The sequence below is a fragment of the Halichoerus grypus genome, chromosome 11 (assembly GCF_964656455.1).
Source record: "Halichoerus grypus chromosome 11, mHalGry1.hap1.1, whole genome shotgun sequence".
Classification (NCBI taxonomy): Eukaryota; Metazoa; Chordata; class Mammalia; order Carnivora; family Phocidae; genus Halichoerus; species Halichoerus grypus.
Genome location: NC_135722.1, coordinates 37,439,108 through 37,459,846, shown reverse-complemented (window position 1 = coordinate 37,459,846; position 20,739 = coordinate 37,439,108). Strand labels below are relative to the sequence as shown.

Genomic DNA, 20,739 nt, shown 5'->3' with positions numbered 1-20,739 from the left:
GTACAACCACAACCAATTGGTTTGACTGCTCCAACAGATTTTACATCATGTTGGCATTGCATTGCCTCTGATCATTAATGTCATGAGGGGCGGGAGGGGACATCAGAGAAGTTCCGTTTAGATGTGGTGTCCTGGAAGCTGCCCTAAAGGAGAATTCTTTTGACGCATATGGAAACTTCTTCTTACCCCAGATGCGCCAGTGAGAACTGTCTTCTCTGCCCCTAACTGAAACGTACTGGTCATGGGCAACCTCCACAGCATCCTGTAATTCCATCTTTCTAAGGATATATCCCAGAAAGGACCCAAACTCGAAGTAGAAGAAAGTCCAGAATTGACAACCCTCAAAATCTACTTCATATATTCTAAAGCTAAAATACTAAATGCAGTGAAACATTTTGTGTGATGTAGCTCAGCGGACTGTCTCAGGAAAATCACCACTCATGGGTCTTCTTAGTAAATGTCATTTCAGGGGTGCCTGGGTGGCTCAGTCATTGGGCTTCTGCCTTCGGCTCAGGTCGTGATCTCAGGGTCCTGGGATCGAGCCCCGCATCGGGCTCCCTGCTCGGCGGGGGGCCTGCTTCTCCCTCTCCCGCTCCCCCTGCTTATGTTCCCTCTCTCGCTGTGTCTCTCTCTGTCAAATAAATAAATAAAATCTTCTAAATAAATAAATAAATAAATGTCGTTTCACTTGAAATGTGAGACACCTGCATCTTCAGACACCTTGCAGGTCCATCTGATGGCGCCCGTGTGAGAATTCAAGGGAACCGAGTTTGGTTTCTTGCTCTGCCCAACTTTTGTCTTGCCTTCCTGTCCTCCTCTGAAGCTGGGGGTGATGGCACAAGCAGTCTCCCTTATGGGATTTTGGAAGGAGGGTAGATGAGGTAAAGCTGCTTTGTACCTGAACTACCCCCTGCTGGTGGCGAAGCTCTCAGGGACTGGTCTGGGTAACGGATGGCTATCTATACAGAAGCTGCAGGGGTACCCCCTCCCCTGGTAACACCGACTCCATTGGAAGATAGCTTTGTGGACTCACCAAGAAATCTGCAAGAGTAAATTAGTGTGAGTGTTGTTTGGAGAGTTTTGTGACAACCCTCTTAAAGCATCGATATCAAAGGTGAAATTCACCATTGTAGATACTTAATGACACCCCTAATAATGTCTTCCGTGTATATGGTCTTACACAAATTGCAGAGCACCTTCATATGCCTTATCTGGCTAATTCTCATGTCTGCCTTGAGGATGCAGGAAGGCTGTGATATTCCCATAGTTCAGATGAAAGACCCAGGACCCAGAGAAGCAACTTGCCCGTGATGACAACGGTGGCTCATCTGTCCTCTGTCTTTCCTTTCCATCCTCTTTTAAAAGCTTGCCTACTTTCTCCATTGCACTGTTCTGTCATATTTTTTTCCCTATGCTTTGCTAATGATTGTCAGTTCCACTCACATTACTTAGGTAAAACACCTGCTTGTATAATTGCCAAATTAAAAAGAATGTCATGAATATATCTGACAGTTAGTGTTATTCACTAGTTCCCTTCTGCTTCATAGATTCCTGTGAGTTTGGGTTAATTAAGCCGAGTTCTATTTTTGCTAGCAAGTGGGTGATCCTTTGGGTTGAATTAACAGCGGAGTTATCCCTGGGCTGTGATTAGTGACAGAGCCTCGGGAAAGCCTCAGTTCCTTCCCCCTTAGAGCACGAGATGGCCATGCAGGGCTCCTAGATGTGAACAACAAGACTGTACATGAATTGCTCTTGACCGTATTTTTGCATCATCCTCTGCTCCTGTTGAAGGTACATGACCGATGGTGGACTTGGCCTCTACACTCGTCGCCTGAACCGGCTCCCCGATGGGATGGCTGTGGTGCGGGAGACCCTGCAAAGAAATACCTCCCTGGGCCTTGGCGATGCTGACAGGTAAGTTTGCTCCACTTGAGACTGACCAGGTGCAGAACTCATTTCAGAGTGGCCTGAGAAGTGAGGGTATGATATTGAGAACGACGGGCACTGCCGTGACCCGCGCAGGGGGTGAGAGGCCTTGACGCCACGCCTGGGGTCAGGAGCTGGCTCAGCAGGTAGGAGAGTGCTGCCAAAGGGTTCCTGAGTCCTGCTTCTGGTTAGGGTGGTGCTTCTGACAGCAAGAGTAGAGGGAGTTCGGGCTTGCGTAATTTGGGATGTTGTTTTGACTGTTGCTACTGTATCTTTGTCGATTCCCCGGGCCCCAGGGATCTGCTTTACTTCCTCTGTTAGCCAGCTTTCTAGGTACTGGACTTGGGAACACAGTCCCTGGTGATGCACAGAAGGCCTGGGTGCCCAAGGGAGTGCTCCTGGCCTTGGCTGAGGAGGCTTCACTGTGGGTCTCCTGTGGCCTGGCACTGGGAAGCAAGGCTTAAGGATGTAGTTTATATAGCACATGCTGAGGACCTGACATGACAGCACTTGACCGGTCTTCATTACCGCCCATGTCAGAGATGAAAAGAGCTTCAGAGAACATTACAGTCTGGAGGGCTCTTGGGTAATCCTTACTCTGGCACAAACGGATTCTATGGCCTTGAGCAATCTATTAAAGAAGGGGTTCAGACTATATGATTTCCCAGATCCCTTCCAGCTCTGATGTGCTGTATTTCTAGATTTCAATACCCTTTAATGATCTGACCGTTGAATTATTTTGCTGGTATACTTGACCTCTTTCCCCATGTGTGTTGATGAGACAGAACATGGAATTTAGATGTGTGTGCTTGAAGTCACCATACATTTTTGGGTGCTAATCCTCATGGGCCAGAAAGCCACATATTTGCAGCACAAAGCCAGCTTCTTGCTGTTCTCTTAGCTGGATATAGTTTTTACAAAGAGCTAAGTGATGTCTGTGGTTCTCTGGCTTAAGAGAACTAGGGCACGCTGAAGTTACCCCCAGGAATGGAATTTGCTCAAGAGGAATCTTCATCTTTTCTCTGGGAAGACTCAGAAGCCTGTGCTGGTGTAGAGAACACTGAATCAGTTGTCAGAAACCTGGAAGCTGGCCCAGGCTCTGCCACGAACTTGAATTTGCCCTTCTCAGAGTCTCCCAGGGCCCAGGGTGGTGATTTATGCCAGAGGTGACAAAGGCTCTTCACCACAGTGTCAGCTCAAGTCAGCTTTCTTCCTGTAATTAATTTGTTTAAAAGTATTGGTTTGAGAATTCCATAGAAAGGTGAACCACTTAAGAACTCCTCTTTCTTTTTTCTTAAGACTGCTCTTTTTAAATTTTTTTTTAAGATTTTTTTGTTTTTTATTTGACAGAGAGAGAGAGAGCACAAGCAGGGGGAGCGGCAAGGCAGAGGGAGAGGGAGAAGCAGGCTTCCTGCAGAGCAGGGAGCCCGATGCGGGGCTCGATCCCAGGACCCGAGGATCATGACCTGAGCCGAAGGCAGACGCTTAATCGTCTGAGCTACCCAGGCGCCCCTCTTTTTTAATTTTTTATTTATTTTTATTTTTATTTTTTTTTAGAGAGGGAGGGTGGGGAGGGGCAGAGGGAGAGGGAGAATCTCAAGCAGGCTGCACACCCAGGGTGGAGCCCAACATGGGGCTCGATCTCACAACCCTGAGATCATGACCTGAGAGAAAGACACTTAAGCCCTGAGACACCCAGTTGCCCCGGAGAACTGCTCTTTCTAAGGCTGGAACGCTCTATAACTAAACTCTTCAGAGGAAATATTATCAGGGAGAAAGTCCGTTGTTGTAACACCCCCACTGGAGATTTCACAATTTGCCTAGTTATTTTGCTTATTTGTATTCTCCTGTAAACATGTAGCTGGTTAGTTAATCTATTAGCATGAAATTCAGGCTTTACAAGGTACATTTTCTCTTGTAGCAAAAGAAGAATCTGTGCTAGGCAGTTTAATTTAATGCTTCATTGCAGGGTTAATGGAATTATTATAGATCACAGCTGAGCTTGTTCCTGCTTTTGGAGGTGGAGGACTGGGGGTGGGGGCTGGAAAGATGGATAGTGTTTGTTATGTTGTCCAGCTCAGCCTCTTTGATGGGACCAACTGGACAGCAATGTCTTCTGGTTCTCCCAAGACTGGAATGCTCAGATGTGATCATTTAAGACTGAGAGGATAACTGACCAGCTTTTAAAGGTAGAATTCAGGTGGCTTTTTTTTTTTTAAGTTAGGATCTAATAATGCTTATAAATCTCCTATTTCATACAAGTTTTGATCTGTAGGCAGTGAGATATTTTCCATTGTTCTAGAATATGTTAAACTTCATTCATCTCTAAAGTTACTGTAAACAGACCATAGAAATGCTTCATCTTTGGCTAAGTTGAAATTGTAGTAGATTTGTTGCTGTAAAGTTCTTCATGCAAATCTCTTCCAAAAACTATTATATTCTAGATGAGTATTTCCCAAAATGGGAGGCTAACATTAGTGGTATAGGAAATAATTTTATTTTATTTTATTTTTTTTAAGATTTTATTTATTTATTTGACAGAGAGACATAGCGAGAGAGGGAACACAAGCAGGGGGAGTGGGAGAGGGAGAAGCAGGCTTCCAACCGAGCAGGGAGCCCGATGCGGGGCTCAATCCCAGGACCCTGGGATCATGACCTGAGCTGAAGGCAGACGCTTAACGACTGAGCCACCCAGGCGCCCGGAAATAATTTTAGATAGTAGACAGGGAAATATTTCTTTTACATTTTAATTGTAATATTAAAAAAATGTATAACTAGTACATCAAACCCAAGATTTTACAAATATTGTTTCAGGTAAAGAATAGTGTTGGCGTGAGACAATTTAATGTGAAATATCAAAGGAGAATATCACAGATGGTGTGCAGGTATTTTTTTTTTAAAGGTAGTATGCAAATGGCTGCAGACAAGGTAATCCTATTCTTGTCCCTATAATGAGAAATATGTTCTTTAAATTATTTAAATTAGACAAGTGAAAAAAATACCGACAAAAAAATGCAGCACCTTTCCAGAATTCTTCCCTTTTAAGCTGAAAAAAGAAGGTCCCAGAGCTGAGATATTTCCCGGAAGTTCTTTATAAAAAGACAGCCCAGTCCTTAGGGTTCACGCATAGGCCGCAGACTGCATGCGTGCTACGAAGGAAATAGGAAAAGTACTGAGGGATGAGGCCTGGTTAGACGTTGGCCAAGAGAAGAGGAGCGTAAGAGAGCAGATCACCTCACCATACCCACAGGAAAATCATTAACCTCAGCGGTGCAGCTCAGGAGCTAGAGCTCTTCCAGGGGAAGGCCCCAAAGGACGCTGACCTAGCACACAAACCGTGGCTGTTAGCAACAGGATGTGGCTGGGATATCTTCAGGGCTATTAAAAGGAATTGATAGGAATAGGTACCTTTGGAGCCTGGGAGATAGGGACCATGTCAGTCTGAGAGTCCTGTATGTCACCAGCCAGCGTCTGAGAAATAAGAAAGGATGATAGTCAATCCACAATGCCAAGTCTGCCCTTGATCTGCTGTCACTCTTCGGGATTGCCACCCCTGGGCTCCAGTTTTTACCTGATAGTCATCAGTGGCCCCTTCCAGCGAACTAGAGCCAGCCAGCTGAGGGGGCAGGATCAAAAGGGACAAACGGAGGTGGCTTGTTCCAAGTCGCTGGCCCCAGATAACAGGCAAATACAGAGAGGTTCGGCATGGAGTGCCCCGGGGAGCCAGGAGGCCGGCCTCACAGACCGTCAGATGGTTTGCTAAACTCCTGCCAGTTCCTGCATGCTGTCCCCTCAGGACCCATCAAAAGTTCTTGAACTCCTGAGAGCTGAGTGCTTTCAAAGTGTAAAGCTCAGGTCTGGGAAAGCTTCCATTCCCAAGGAGCTCTCTCTGTCCCTCCACAGCACTGCCCTGCTGTTTGCAGCCCTCGCTGACGTCACCGACGTGCAGTTCCAGGCTGCTTCTAAATGGCGTCCCCCGGTCATGCAAGTGTCACTGTGGGCACAAGGACAGAAATCAGGCCCGTCGTGCACAGTTAGGTCGGGAGGAGGGCTTTGGAATGACTTGGTTACTTTCTTCTACACCATTAGAATATTTATTGACCTCCAGTGGCCCTTATTAACTGAAGTAATAAAAATAGCACAGCGAGAATGCAGTGCGGTAAAACGTCAGCCTGAGACTTGAACCAAATGACAGGGGCCCTCTGATGTCATGCCAAGAAACCAAGCAGGAAAGTGTTTCTGTTCCTTCTTGTTACAGGGTTTTCATTGCCCTCCAAGCTCTGAATGTTTTAGGTATTGAGATTGCACTTTGAAAATGAGGATTCAGAGTCACTGTACAAGCTTTACCGTCTGTGGTTGGGGCCCAGACCCTGGTGCTCAGAGCTGTCCCAGTTTCAGCTTGAATTGAGAGTCCCACGGTGTGAGGATGTAACTGTGCAACCTGGTATTTCACCAGCCTGCCAAGCCCAATCCTCCTCCTCACCGGGAGTGCCACAAGATGTCCAAGAGCCCAGGGCACTGCTGGGCTTTGTGATTTGTATGCAACAAGGCGGCCTCCTGGCACCAAGCAGTGTATTCACCAATTCAGGCCTGACCTGCAGAGAGGAGTTGAATCCAGGCCAGAGGTCCCCAGCCAGCAGATGAAATTCGTGGGAGCCCTTACCAGGTAGTAGGTCCCCAACCCAGGTGTTTCTTCAACCGAGCCCCTGCTGGGGTGTGCAGATGAGAGGAAGCACCAATGGGAACCAATCCCTTGCCCTCCCTTCCAAGCCCCTGGTAGGGAGGGTAGACAGGGTAATGGCCCCACAGGGTCCACAGTCTAATCCCCCAGAACCTGTGGATATGTTACACCACATGGCCGGGAGGAACTGCAGTTGCTTATCAGCCGATTTTTGGATAGAGAGATTAGCCTGGACTATCCTGGTGGGCCAGTGTGATAACCAGGTCCTTAAAAGTAGAAGAGGTGGGCGGGAGATGAGGCAGAGCGATGGGCTGTAAGGACCCCACTTGCCCTGCTGGCCTTGAAGACGGAGGGTGGGGCCACAGCCAAAGCGTGTCCGTGGCCGTGGCCTCTCCAAAGGAGAAAAGGCAAAGGGAACGGACGCTCCCCTCGAGCCACCCAAGTGAGTGCAGCCCTGCCACCACACGTGCTTTCAGTCCATGAGACTCAGTTTGGATTTCTGCCTCACAGATCTGATAGTGCATTTGTGTTGTTTTTTGCTACCGTGTTTATAATAATTTGTTACAGCAGCGATAAACAACTAATACAGACCAGAAAATAAAAACAGTAATAGTCACCATTTCCCAATGGATTGCTATATGCCAGGAACTGTGCCAAGCACCTTACAGATATGATGTTGTTTCCTCCTAACCCTGAGCCTTTGAGAGGAGGTATCATCCTGGTTTCATAGACATAGCAGTGGTATCCTGAGAGGGTCAGGTCAGTAAATATGTGGCAGGTTACATACACACCTGGCAGGTGTCCAAACTGGAATTGAAACCCAGGCCTGCCAGACCCTGCTGATGCTCTAACCACCTCATGTAACTGCCTCTTTAGGGAACCCTCAGTGCAGAGATTCTTCCATTCCCTGGCTCCGGGCCCTTATCCTGGTGTCCTCTCTTTAAATGAGCCCCTAGTCACTAAAAATGCAAGCACACGGGGCACCCGGATGGCTCAGTGGATTGAGCATCCGACTCTTTTTTTTTTTTTTTAAGATTTTATTTATTTATTTGACAGAGAGAGAGCCTGAGAGCACAAGCAGGGAGAGTGGCAGGCAGAGGGAAAGGGAGAAGCAGTCTCCCTGCTGAGCAGGGAGCCCAATGCGGGACTCAATCCCAGGACCCTGGGATCATGATCCGAGCCGAAGGCAAATGCTTAACTGACTGAGCCACCCAGGCGCCCCCTTGAGCATCTGACTCTTGATTTCGGCTCAGGTCATGATCTCAGGGTCCTGAGATAGAGTCCCAAGTCAGGCTCCGAGCTCAGCAGGGAGCCTGCTTCTCCTTCTCCCTCTGCTCCTCCCTGTGCTCACTCTCCTTCTCTCGCGCTCTCTCTCAAATAAATAGTCTTTAAAAAAAAAAAAAGAGGGAAAGGGGGATATTTTATGACTCCTCTCCCCCCATCCCAGGCTTTTGGCCCCTGGACACAGCAGATGGGCTTGCCCTCACCCCTTTTCCCATCACTGGTCTCAGACCTCAAGGAAAAGGCCCTTTCTTATACAAAAACTGAGCCAGTTTACTCCATGGCCTCCTTGCGGGTTTGGACCAGTGGTGCTCATTTTTTAATTCTGATCTCTTCTAAACTTGTGTTGTTGGCTAGGGGGAGGAATCCACAATTTCAAGATCCCAGGTGAGGACCGATGCTTCCCTTTAGTGATCCAAGAAATCCAGGGGCCCCCAGAATCTGCAGGGATTCTGCAGTCATTTGTAAAATTCCCTTTCCTGGTCCTGGCTAACCACTCTGTGGTCCCCGAGGCATTGCTGGAGTTTTTCTACCCAGAGTTTAGGGATCAACAAGCCTCCATGGCTGGACCATAATTTAAGGAGCTCCCCCAATCCTCCCTCCCTCTCTACTCGCTGTCTCTCCTCTGTGTCTGCCCTGCATTGTGAGTTCTTCACGAGTAAGGCAAGGGGGAATTTTTCCTTCTTTTACCACTAATTTCACTTCATGCCATCTCTAGGTGTCAGTATTTGAACCCCATTTCCCCTACAATCATGTGCTGGGAGTGAGAGAGTATAGATCGGCACTGCCTAATATAAGAGCCACTAATGAAGTGTGGCCACGGAAATGTGAAATTAACAAAAATTGAAAGTTGGGTTTCTTCGTCACACTAGCCACACATTTCAAGGGCTTTCAAGTCGCATGTGGTTTGTGGCCACCCTACCCAACAGCGTAGACAGAACATTTCCATCATTGTAGGAAGTGCTTTTGGACAGGACTTTATAGAAATCACCTAGTTACATTTCAAAAGGCAGCCGTGGAGTGAAAGGAAGAGGCGGGGTTGGCAGTCATGAGACCCTGGTTCCTGTCCTCACTCTCACGCAAGTCCCTTAACTCTCTGAGTTTTGAGGTTTTTGTCTATAACATAAGGGCAGTACTCACACCTGTCTCCCAGGACCATTGTGATGAATACTCGAGGTGAAGGTGGTGAAAGTGTCTTGTAAGGTACCAAGCAAAGATAAAGAGTCTGAGTATTCCTCTGTCCTGGAAGCCATTCGGAGCAATCTGGGTTCTGTCTCTCCACGATTCTCTCTCTCTCTTTTTTTTAAGATTTTATTTTTTAGGGGCGCCTGGGTGGCTCAGTCAGTTAAGCGTCTGCCTTCAGCTTGGGTCATGATGCCAGGGTCCTGGGATCGAGCCCCATTTGGGGCTCCCTGCTTGGCGGGGTGCCTGCTTCTCCCTCTCCCTCTGCCGCTCCCCCTGCTTGTGCTCTCTCCCTCTCTCTCTTTCTCAAATGAATAAATAAAATTTTTAAAAGAAAAAGATTGTATTTATTTATTTAGAGTGTGAGTGGGGGGAGGGGCAGATGGAGAGGCAGAGGGAGAATCCCAAGCAGACTTCGGCTTGATCCCACAACCCTGAGATCATGACCTGAGCTGAAATCAAGAGTTGGACACTTAACTGACTGAGCCACCCAGGTGCCCCTCTTTTCTTTATATTAATTAATTAACTAGTAATTAAGCCCTCTTCTTTCCATAACAGCATAGAGTAACCACATATACTAGAAGAACAATTGTAAAAGCAGTGAAGCATTAGGACCGTGGAGGGTGGGGAGGTAAGTGAGAATATGACACGTCAGAGAGGGAGAGAACCAAGAATACAGATAAACTTACCATACGGTCCTCTGCGGTTGCACATTTTAGTGGTAGTTCAGCACTGAGCTTCCTACCAGCCTAAGTGAAATGAACTTTGTCTTGCTTTCCCCCTTCCCTTCTGCCTTTATCTTTTCTTGCTTGGGTTGACCAGCTGGCTGATCTCTCCCTCGCCTCCATCTCTTTCTCTGTCTCCCATCTTCCCTCCCTCACTGTCCTTGCCTTCCCCTTTTGACTGCCTGTTATACCTACGAGTGCCCCTGCTCATTTTCTTAGTTCTGCATTATACTCGTCTTTTTGGGACAAGAAGATGCCTCCAGCACAACACCCAACATCCATGATCCTCACTGCGTTTCCCTTCTGTCCCTCTCCCCCTTCTCTCCTGCTTGTGGACAGCAAAGGGAGACACAGTAGGAGAGAGTGAGAGTTCCATTCATCTGAAAGCTCATAAAAGGAGCCTTAGAGGCAAATCTCTATTTCCGTGGTAACAGGGTAGTAATTACTGCACTGGCTTTTCCCAAAGGCCTCTTTGCTGCTGGTACCACTGGCTTCTTTTTTAAGTAAGAGCTGCTGCTTGTGGGATGGGTGGGCAGGGGGCCACCTGTGCTGAACAGGAGGGTGGTGCTGACAGGAAGCAAACCATCTGCACTTTAAGCCACAAAGGAATTCTCCCAGAGGGGTTGTGCAGAGAAGAGAGTGAATAGTCTGTGGAGTGTCATTTCACATGCATGCAGTGTTTTCACTTAAAAAAAAAAAAGGCAGGATAGTGACCCCATGAGAATCTTGCTCCCCAGTGTTGCCCAACTTTGTAACTGTGTTCCAGGTTACACTACAGTAGAAGCACAGCTAGCTGACTCTGTGTGCGTGTGTGTGTGTGTGTGTGTGTGTGTGTGTGTGTGTGTTGGAGTGTGGAGCACGGCCATTCTCCCAAAGTACATTTCCCAAAACTGGTGCCTTTTCAGTAGCTGTTTACAGGTAATTTGTAGACTTGATGGTTGTTCCAAGTATGAGAAGACATTTAGCAATATGAAAGCAAGAATGGGAGGTCAAAGAGAAAAGCCTAAATGGGGCACCTTTTCCTGGGCTTAACTGCCTTAGCAACCCAAAGCTTAGGCCTCCAACCCCAAGTCAGAATCTGACTGCATCTGTCCCCTGTAACAGAAAATGGCATCATGTGTTTTAATCCAGGTACCTGGGCTAGTCTTTGCATTAGTCAGCGTAGGATCATTTATGCTGTGTAACAAACAACTCCAAAACACCCTCCTCACTGTCTGGCCATTGCAGCTCAGTAGGAGTCTATGTTGTACATCATCGTCACTCTAGGACCCAGGGTGCCAGAGCACTAGCCATTTAAAGCACTGGCAAACCATAGCAAAGAGAAGGATAATGTGGTGAACCACATTCTGTCCCCAGAAATGGCCCATGTAACTTCCACTGATTTGTTGTTGGCCGAAAGATGTCACATGGCTACACTTAAATTCAAAGGTGACTAGAAGTAGAATTCTACCATGTGCTTATGAGAATAGAAAATATATGGTGAACTGTACTAGTGACTATCACTGTTTTATTACATGCAAGTGATAGCCCTAGCTTAATACCATCTCCTCCCCATTATTTAAGCAATTCTGTATCATGCAGTTCGTCATATTTATACCTATGCATTGCCAGGCACTGTGGCACCCAGTAAGACTGATGGCCTTCAGTAGCTCCTCTGGGTTGGGAAGAATGAGCAGATGAGGAATATGATAACTGAGTTGCTTAAGGCATTGTAACCAATGCTATTGGTCATTTGTGTTTCCAGTTTTAGTATATGTGTTGCCGAAGGGAGTACTCAGGTGCATTTCAACAAAGTATTTGGACTGTGTTTTGCTATGTGACAGCTGATGGAAAATGCTGATGATTATTTGATACTTACTGAGCACCTACTATGCACCAGGCCCTGGGGATCCAAAGATGAGTAGGACATAGTCCCTGCTCCCTGTTCTCAAGAAGCTTGCAATCACATGGAAGGGTGAGAGGCCAAATAAGCCATCATAACTCACTGTGCAGGGTGCCATAGAGACTCTCACCATGTGGTATGGGAGCAAGAAGGACCAGGAGTATCCCTGGGGGCTAAATGTCTTCCTAAACTTATCATAATAGAACGCTGGAGGTTTCTTTTCCTGCCGGTGATGATTTGGAAGATCCTTCATAAACATTACCCAAGTGTCAAAAGAGGCCCTCTCATCTCATCATCTGTTTGAGATTTTCTTTTTGTTTCCTTTAATGTCCTTTATCATTTTTGAAGAGCAACCTAGCCTTGACTTCTGTTACTGAAATGCAACAGCTGATTTAAATAAGCCCCGTGGATAAGGCAGCCCTCACATTGGCCTGTGAAGTGTGTCTAGTTACAGTGTCACCTTTACACTGGTCACGCTGGACAGCTGTGCCAGCCCAGGGTTTTTATTCAAGGTTACCTTGCATGTGAATATTTTCCCCAGACCCACCTCTCCCAAGCCAGTCCATGTTGAATAGAGCTTACAGAGCAAAACTGGGGGGAAGGAGAACTTCAGAGTCACCAGTTGCAGCCCTCTCCCTTCACCAGAGGGAACTGAAGCCAGGGAGATTGTTAGTGGCCCACTGACCACTCTGTCCTCCAGGCTTCAGGGAACAGGGTCATCTCAGTGTGAGTTTGGAAAGGATGAACTTGAGAAAGCAACTCTAATGAAAGTACATTATCTCTTTGGTGATGATGATGACTAGAGCCCATGCAGGAAGGGAAGGAGTGCACTAGGAACCAGGAGACCTTGTCCTAGATCTGGCTTGGCCACCGCTGAACATCTTGGGCAAGATGCTTCTCCTACCTATCCCCAGTTCTTTGCGTGCGCTCAGACCGGCTGATTCTAACGTCCCCAAGCTCTCTTATGAGTCATTGTTCGTGTTTGTCACTTGAAGGGCAGGGTTCACAAAATGACTCATGAGTGTAGCTCATCCACACAGGCAGGGACCCCAGGAACTTTTCATCTCTGGTAGTCATGATGACAGGTGTCATCGTACGATGGTGCATCAATGCAGAGTGTGGTTCTTGCCCAAGGCCTCTGGTGTGTGCAGATCCAGTGGACTGAGAGGGCCCCCATTTCTGCTAGCAGACCTCTTCCGGAGGAGAGAAAGCCTCAAGGCATCTGTCTTCACTGCCCTTCAAAGCTAGGCCTGTTCTAAGCTGCTATGCACTTAGAGGAGGGGGAGAGGGAGGGTAGCTGTTGCTGAGGTGGGTCCAGAGGAACGTCCAAAGTTGAAGGACTAGAATGAAATCTTCCAGAGGGGTATATGGGGTGGGCAGGGCTGTGGATGAGAGTCATGGGCCGTGGACCTTTCTGATGCTCTGGAGGAATTCTGCTGTCCTACATTGCAATGGATTTTGCTCTAACTTGGAGTATCACCAAAATTATATTAGGAGTCGAAGCTTATGGGATCGTAGTCTTATTTTCATTGAGATAAAATCCCAAGTGACTGATAAGTAGTGAATTATATTTGTTTGGGTGGGTGTTTTGACTTAGGATTTAATTAGACTTGGATGTACGTTGTTGCCTAAATCCGCACACAGAGTGGGAGCTGCCTTCCAGAGAGGGGGCTGTCAGCCTTGGGAACAGGCATGTCGGGGACTTGGAGGGACCTCCCTATGCTGTGATTTTTCATTCAGTTGGCAGGCTTCGCAAGGTACACCAGCGTCCTGCAGAGCTGAACAGCACTTGGACTGGGTTCATACAAGAAGACTATGGGTTTGACATATAAGGGAACAGGCTCCAAAAGGTGACATTCCTTTGCCATAGGCACAGTGCTATATGGGGCAAAGTTAGAATTTGAATGCGGGTCTCTCTGAGCACAAAACCTTTGCTTTCAGTCATTGTGTCTGCCTCCTCCTCTGTTCAAAGGCTCGCTTTCCAGCCCTTCAGAAGGTGAACGTCACTTGGAGCTACATGAGTAATTGCTGGGCATCTTCTCAGTGCCTAGCACCAGTCTAGGTTCTTGCAAAGGTGACAGCCTCTGGACAGCTGACCTTGAAGACCGTCTTTTTCCCAGGTCTCATTTCCCCCCCTCTGGAGGCTCAGTGAGAGGGGCGCCCGGAGTGCAGCTCAACATCAGGCCAGGCCAATCCCTCCTAAGGAAAGGAGGATTTTAGGGCCTCCTGAAGCTGCGGGTGTATTATTTTCCCCTGGAGAACATTTAACTACTTCAGTGTCAGAACCTCCAGCAGAGTCTTCCGAGTTGCCGTTGTCGCATTGATCACACCTGGACTCAGGGTCTGCCTTCAGCCGCCCTCCCCGGGGAGCGGCCTCCGCCGCAGACCCCCGGGGCTTTGCTATGTCTCACTATTACCCGGAGAGGAGGCGGGCGTTGTCTGCTCCGCCGCAGCCCTCTTGTTTCCCCTCGTCCACTGTGCACTCTGATTTATCTCCCTCATTAATCTGTGGTGCTCAGCACTGTAAAATTGCCTGAAATGAGATCTGAAGGGAGACTCTGACATTTTGAGGGATGTTGCAAGGTTGTACGGCAGAGATGAAAGGGGGCTGAGGGAAATGAGGTGGTTGCATGGCTCGGTGGGCTCAGACCCCCGCCTCTCCTTAGCTTCCCCTGAGATTTGGGGACAGGGACTCATAGCCCTACCAGTGGCGACATGAGGCTTGAAAAAACCGTCCTCTCTGGCCGCTGCTTTGGGCTGTCTTGATGTGCATTGTGGGTAAGCCATGAGCATGCGGCCGAGGAAGATGTGCGGCAGAACCGCAGGGCGTTTGGGTTTGGAAGGGGTCTGGCTTGTCGCCTCATACTGGGTGCTCAGGTGCACTAGAGGGGAGCACAGGAGCCCCTTTGGGTGTCCTCCAGTTAGCCAGAGCTGGCTTGGCTGGCTGAGTACTGTGGGGCAGATGAGGGTGGGCTCCGGGCACCCTCTGCCTTGTACCGTAGGCATTCCTGTGGGGAGAAGGGATCCATTTCTCCATGGCCAGTGTGGAAGCAATTCACAAGAGCTCTGGGCATCCCTGGGATGGAGGTTCCTTGGGAGGCTGCCCAGGACTCTTGGCAGTTTGCAGTCTGTGCTCTGAGTCTCATTAGCAGCCACAGCTCCCCTTCTTGAGCACCTATTGTGTTCCAGGTATTCTCTCAGATGGTTTCTGTATTTGCTTTAATGTCCCAAAGGACCCAACAGGACAGGAGTTAGCCCCGTTTCACAGATGAGGAGTCTGGGTCAGTGAGTCTAAGCAACTTGCCCAGGGGCACACAGGCAGTCTTGAATTCCAACCCAGGTCTGTCAGACTTCAAAGCCAATATTCTCTCCAGGATATCATGATGCCTATCTCTAAAAGGGGGCTGGGTGTGGGGGTGTGCCAATGACAGTTAGTCCAAGAATCCAGAATAATTCTCTCCCGGAATAATCAGGAATAACCTCCAGGGGGTACCTGGTGACCCAGTTGGTTAAGCATCTGACTCTTGATTTCACCTCAGGTCATGATCTCAGGGTTGTGAGATTGAGCCCCGAGTTGGCTCTGCGTGGGCATGAAGAGTGCTTAAGATTCTCTCCCTATCCCTCTGCCCCTCTCCATCTCTCTCTCTCTCTTTTCCCACCTCAAAAAAAAAAAATAATAATAACCTCCAGACTTCCTACCCAAGTAACTTTCATTCATGCTTTAAGACTGGCTCCAGCCTTCCCTGAGAAGCCTCCCTTCCCTATTCCCTCTTCCCTAACCCCAGCAGGGTCCTCTGGGGGTCTCTCATTTATCCAGGGTCTCCCCCTCACCTTTGGTAGCACGTAACGTGCCTTTGGTATGTGGTCTCCTTTGGGGCGCCTGGCAGGCTCAGTCAGTAGAGCATGCGACTCTTGATCTTAGGGTCATGAGTTTGAGCCCCATGTCGGACATAGAGCCTACCTAAGAAATATATGGTACATGGAGTGTGGTTTCCTCTGCTAAATTAAGAGAGAGGAACCAGAAGAATATCTTACTCTTCTTGGCATTCCCAGGCTTTGCAGAGCCTGACATGTACTGTAGCAGATGGTTGCTATATATTTAATTAACATTATCCTAAGGATGATTAATAAGTCTGGCTGAAAACTTAGGTTCCCTCTCCTTTTCCATCCCGTCCATTGGCAAGTCTTGGGCATAGTCCCTCCAAGTGATCTCTCAAATCTCTCTGCTTCCTTCTCTCTCTCTCTCTCTCTTTCCCTCCCCCATTCCCCCACATCTGCCATCCCATGGGTCCAGGCTGCCCTTATCTCTCATTGAGCTCCCACTGTGGCCTCCTGACTGGGCTCATTGTCTCCTCTGTGGCCTTTTGTGTGGTACATTCTCTAGCCACTATGATCTTCTTTAACACGTATGTCAGATCCCCTCTGCCCCCCACCAGAACTTTACCTCAGTGGACTCCCACTGCACGTAGAATAAAACCCAGACTCTTTACTATGGCCTCCAAGGTAGGACATGTTCTAGTGCCTGCCCATCTCTCTGGCCCCACCTGCTCCCACTTTCCCCTCCTTGACTCATGCCTCCATCCAGGGCCTTGAATTTGCCAAACCCTTTGCATATGCTGTTTCCTCTCCTTGGCTGTGCCCTGCACCCCTCTCCCTTTGCCTTCACAAGGCTGACTCACCCTGTCTTTCAGGGGTCCACTCACACATCACCCTCCTCTCAGAGATGCTGTCCCCAACCACTCTATCTAACAAGGTCTCAGCTGTTAGTGTCTTTTAGAGCATCGAGTCTGTTTCTCATCCCGTAGTTTTATTTGTGTATTATGACTCCCCATTCGACCATAAGCATCAGTAAAGCAAACTAAGTCACTTCTGTTTGCAGGGGACTCTCTTTCCTAGCACAGTGCCTGGCTCAGAGGGCTGCTCATTACGTGCACCGTGAATGGGCGAATGACTCTCCAGCTCTGTGGTGCGGGGTTAATGTGCAAAATACGTGAACCCATGTGATAGAGGCGCCGCCCAACAGGAGAAGACGCTGCCCAGCCAGACCAGGGCACTGGCCAGTCAGGCACTAGCAGTGGTAAACAACTCACGGATGGCACAGAATTCACCTGGGTGCTCTGGCTTATACTCAGTCCTCATCCAGGCCTCAAAAGAAGTGAGCCATGGCCCCAGCCTGCCTTCAAAAAATGGGTTTGTTGGTGTCCAGGAGCTTCTCCTGTGGGACACTGAATGGTTTGACCCAGTCTCCTACCTTTTTTGGAAAAATGATTTCAAACTTAGACCCCCCTGACACGTTCAGACTCCAGCTTTTCTGCTTCTCAGCTCTGTGACTTCTCAGCTGCATGAGAGGTTGGTTAACTTAGCCATCCTGAGCCCCTGTGTCCTCATCTGAAAAATAAAAATAATGAGCCCACTTCATGGAGCTGCTGAAGTGTGAATGAGGGTGATGCGGGGACAGTGTCAGCCCAGTACACGCCCTCGATGGATGGCAGCAAGTCTTATGTAGCACAGAATTAGAATGCATAGATGAGGAAAGGGAGGCACAGAAAGGTGCAGGTGCCTAAACTTAGGAGCCGGGATGGAAGTATGGGTCCTGCTAGCCCCAGGTCCAGCACTGCGGCCACCTGCACCTCTATCCCTCAGCATACCCTTCTCTTTGTGATTCTCCTCACCCAGCTCTGGTCCCCCTACTTCTCCTGTACTTGGGATACTCTGTCAGGAGAAAAAGCAGAGATGCCATTTAAGGCCTGAGACCCCAATGGGTGAGTGGCAGGAGCTGAAGTAGTACACACTCCGCATCCTGGCAGGAGGTCCCACTCTTTGGAACCAGCAGACTAACCACCATGTAACAACATCAGAGGTGCAAACCTGTGAAAATCCCCAGCAAAGGTCTTGAAACAAAACTTGAAAGGGTTTATGACCCTGTGGATTTGAACATCTCTTGGAGCCAAGCTATAATTCCCGCTCGCTTTTGGAAGTAAAGATCAGAGCCATAATTTGAGGAGGGCCTTGGATCAGGTTCTGATTTTGTTTCAAGACACATGCTGTGGGATGATGAAGCTGTTGTGGGAGGGTCTGGGGTATTGAGCGGGCAGGGGGTATGGCGGGGGGAGGGGAGAGGGGAGTCAAGCGGGGTGTCTAGCCAAGGCAATTAAATGTCCTTGCTTCTCACTTTAAACAGAGGCCCGAGGTAGCCTCCCAGAGGGCTGTGCTCTTAATGATCTGGAATAAAGGGCTAGAGAGCAAAGCCAGCAAGCTGGTGGGGCTAATGCGGGCCCTGGCCTTGAATGTCCCTGCAGGAAGTCTGTAGGGGACACAGGCAGCACTTGTCATGCTAATGACTCAGCCACTCTGGTGCCACTGAGGTCAGCTCCCAGATTTCAGATTTGAGCTCCACCAGAGCCGGAGCCAGAGCACTGGGACTCTTTCTCTGTCCCTCATCCCCCCACTTCCTGGCATATTCTCTGGTGCTGTGGTTCCTGGCCCTGTCCCTCCGCTGTGCTGTCACTCTCCTCTTACTCGGCACATGGTCCCCCACGTAGACACAGCGATCTGACCGTGTGCATCACTTGCCTGCTTAAAATCTTTTGGGGCCCCACATCACAGACAGGACAGAGTGCCAGCCTCCAGAGGTCCCCCCAGCCTTGACCCTTGCTGCCACACCGGCCTCACTGCCCACGTCATCATCATCCACACACCAAACTCTTAGCTGTCTCCAGCATACGCCACGGTGTTCTGAGGCTCTCTGCCCATGGAATGTCCTTGACCCTACTTTGCCAGGCTAACACATATGCTTCTGTCAGCATTCAGTTCTGATGTCACCCAGCTGGGCATCTCAGACTTTGTAAGTTTCCTTCCTTGGTGCTCCCAAAGGACCCCATACAATCCTTTAACTTCTAGCAAAATCTTGACTTTCTTTTCTTCTATTTTCTCTATGCTAAATTTGAAAGCAGGGGTTATCTTATTTATCACTGGGGTTTTGGACCTAATAATATAGTGTCCGGCACATAGTAGTCCTCAGTCAACACTTGTTGAACTGAACCCCAGTTTGGGCCAGATGAGTCATGTCTCCCCAGCTTTTTCATTATGAGCACCCTTGTTTTCTCACTCTCGGTGCTGGTTCCACCCTTAGCAGAGTGGTTGGCGCAGAGTAGGTCTTCAGTGAGGATCAGAAGCAAGTCTGGTTGAGATGACTTGGGTGTGGCTGTCCCTCTGTCTGACGCGGCACTTGCTGGAAACTTACTCCGTATGGGGTGCTCTGTCAGTGCCGTGGGGACACAGGGATCTGGGGTGGAGCCTTCCTTAAAAATACCAAAGCTCTCCCCCTTATCTCAAAGACCAGGTCATGGGCAACTGAGGGAAGGGGTAGTGCAGACAGCGGAAGGTCCGTGCTTTCTGGTTCGGAGGTCAGAATGAGCATGCTAGGGCAGAGGGCAGACTGAGAAGGCTTCCTGGAGGAGGCAACTTTGAGGTGCATCTTGGGAAACACCTGGGATTTGTGAGTGGTGAGGAGGAGAAAGAGCCGTCCAGGCGTGGCAGGGAGGGAAACAGGACGAGAGAAAGAGGAGAGCCTAGAGGTTTCATCTCTGGGCAAGGAAGTCCCATCTCTGAAAGCTGACTGTGTTTTCCAGGCTGGTAGGTGCTTCCGTCTGACACCTCTGGTAGCCATGGCCCACCACGCCCTTCGGAATTACCTCTCCCGGCTCCAGGCTGCGTCAGAGGTTATCCCCGTGTCCTTCAAGAGAAGCCTCCTGAAAACAGACACTGAGGCACTGAGGCAAATAGCTGACTTATTCGTAGATGCTCTGCAGCTCATGGTGTTAGAGCTGGGCACCTCCTAATGATTAAACACTACACAAACACCGAAGGACTGGGGTGTCCCACCATAAATGGGTTGTAAACCAGGGTGGGAGCAGCTGTCCTATGAGCTGGGAGGAAGTGAGGCTGGAGAAATGCTTTCTGCCCTAAGCAACAAACCCTCTAGCAAGTACCCAAGCAGGAGGGAGGTCAGGGAGAAGAGAGTTGGGGTTCTGAGGTCATGGAGAGTGGAAAAGAACAAGTGCCTTCCTTCCCTCCCCTGTGCCAGGTGCTCGAAATATGCAGTGCCTTAGTATACATCACAGCCTGCTGGATTCGATCTCAGAGTTGGGAAGATAGAACTAGGAATTGATGGGCCTGGATTCAAACAAGATCTGTATTGCTGTTCCATTTCATCTGCATACCCATCTATGAGGGGAAAACTATCACCACCATCCTCAAGTTAGATGATGTAACTGACCCAGAGAGACTAGGTCATTTGTCTGGAGTCACATGGCAAGCAGGACTAGGACCCAGTTGTCTGACCCTCTAACATAAGCTGCTCCATTATCTCCAATGATTATACTTTGTCCCTAGCCATTCCCAGGGGTCAAGTGACTCAAAGTACAAGATGTGGGACATTGTCTCTCCTACTCTATCTATACCCACTTCTGCCATCTTTAAGTTAACTGCACTTAAGTCCAACTGGTAAAAGAATCACACCCGCTTCTGCTTGTTGCCTCTAAGGAGGCCACCAGGCCCTACTGGTAGGAGAGGTGTGGGGTTCATGCCCACCTACCTGCCCATATTCTTTTCCTGGGGCTCCTGGGTGGCTCAGTTGGTTGAGCATCTGACTCTTGGTTTCAGCTCAGGTCGTGATCTCAGGGTCCTGGGATTGAGCCCCGTGGTGGGCTCTGCGCTCAGCAAGGAGTCTGCTTCTCCTCTCCTTCTCCCTTTGTGCCTCCCCCTGCTTGCGTACTCTCTCTCTCTCAAATAAATGATCCAGGGCTATGGATGTGAAGCAGACTCTCACTAGCCTCTGAAAGCCAGGGATGAGAACAAAGCCCTCACTTGTCACCGGCCATCTTGAATTATTGGGATCCAAGGCTCCCATTCTTCATGAGGAAAGCAGCCATTCCGTTAGCTTCTGGTTTTGTCATATTGTTAATAATAATATCTAGAGGCCACTGGAGGGCATGGAGGAGCTTGTGCGGCATTAAGGAAAATTTGAAAAGAAAACACCTAGAATTCTGTCTAGTCTGAGT

At 48.9% G+C, this 20,739-nt stretch overlaps 1 protein-coding gene across 8 annotated transcripts in view; it reads left to right on the top strand.

Annotated features, from left to right (window-relative positions):
• NAV2 (neuron navigator 2) overlaps positions 1 to 20,739 on the top strand; it is a 711,830-nt gene that overhangs the window by 588,749 nt on the left and 102,342 nt on the right. For all 8 annotated transcript variants that reach the window (XR_013442389.1, XM_078058306.1, XM_036077556.2 and 5 more), the window contains one exon: positions 1,792 to 1,914. Coding sequence is in view for 7 of the 8 variants with exons in the window: in XM_078058306.1 (XP_077914432.1) it covers positions 1,792 to 1,914 (123 nt within the window). In the remaining variant the exon portion in view is untranslated. The remainder of the gene's footprint in view (positions 1 to 1,791; positions 1,915 to 20,739) is intronic.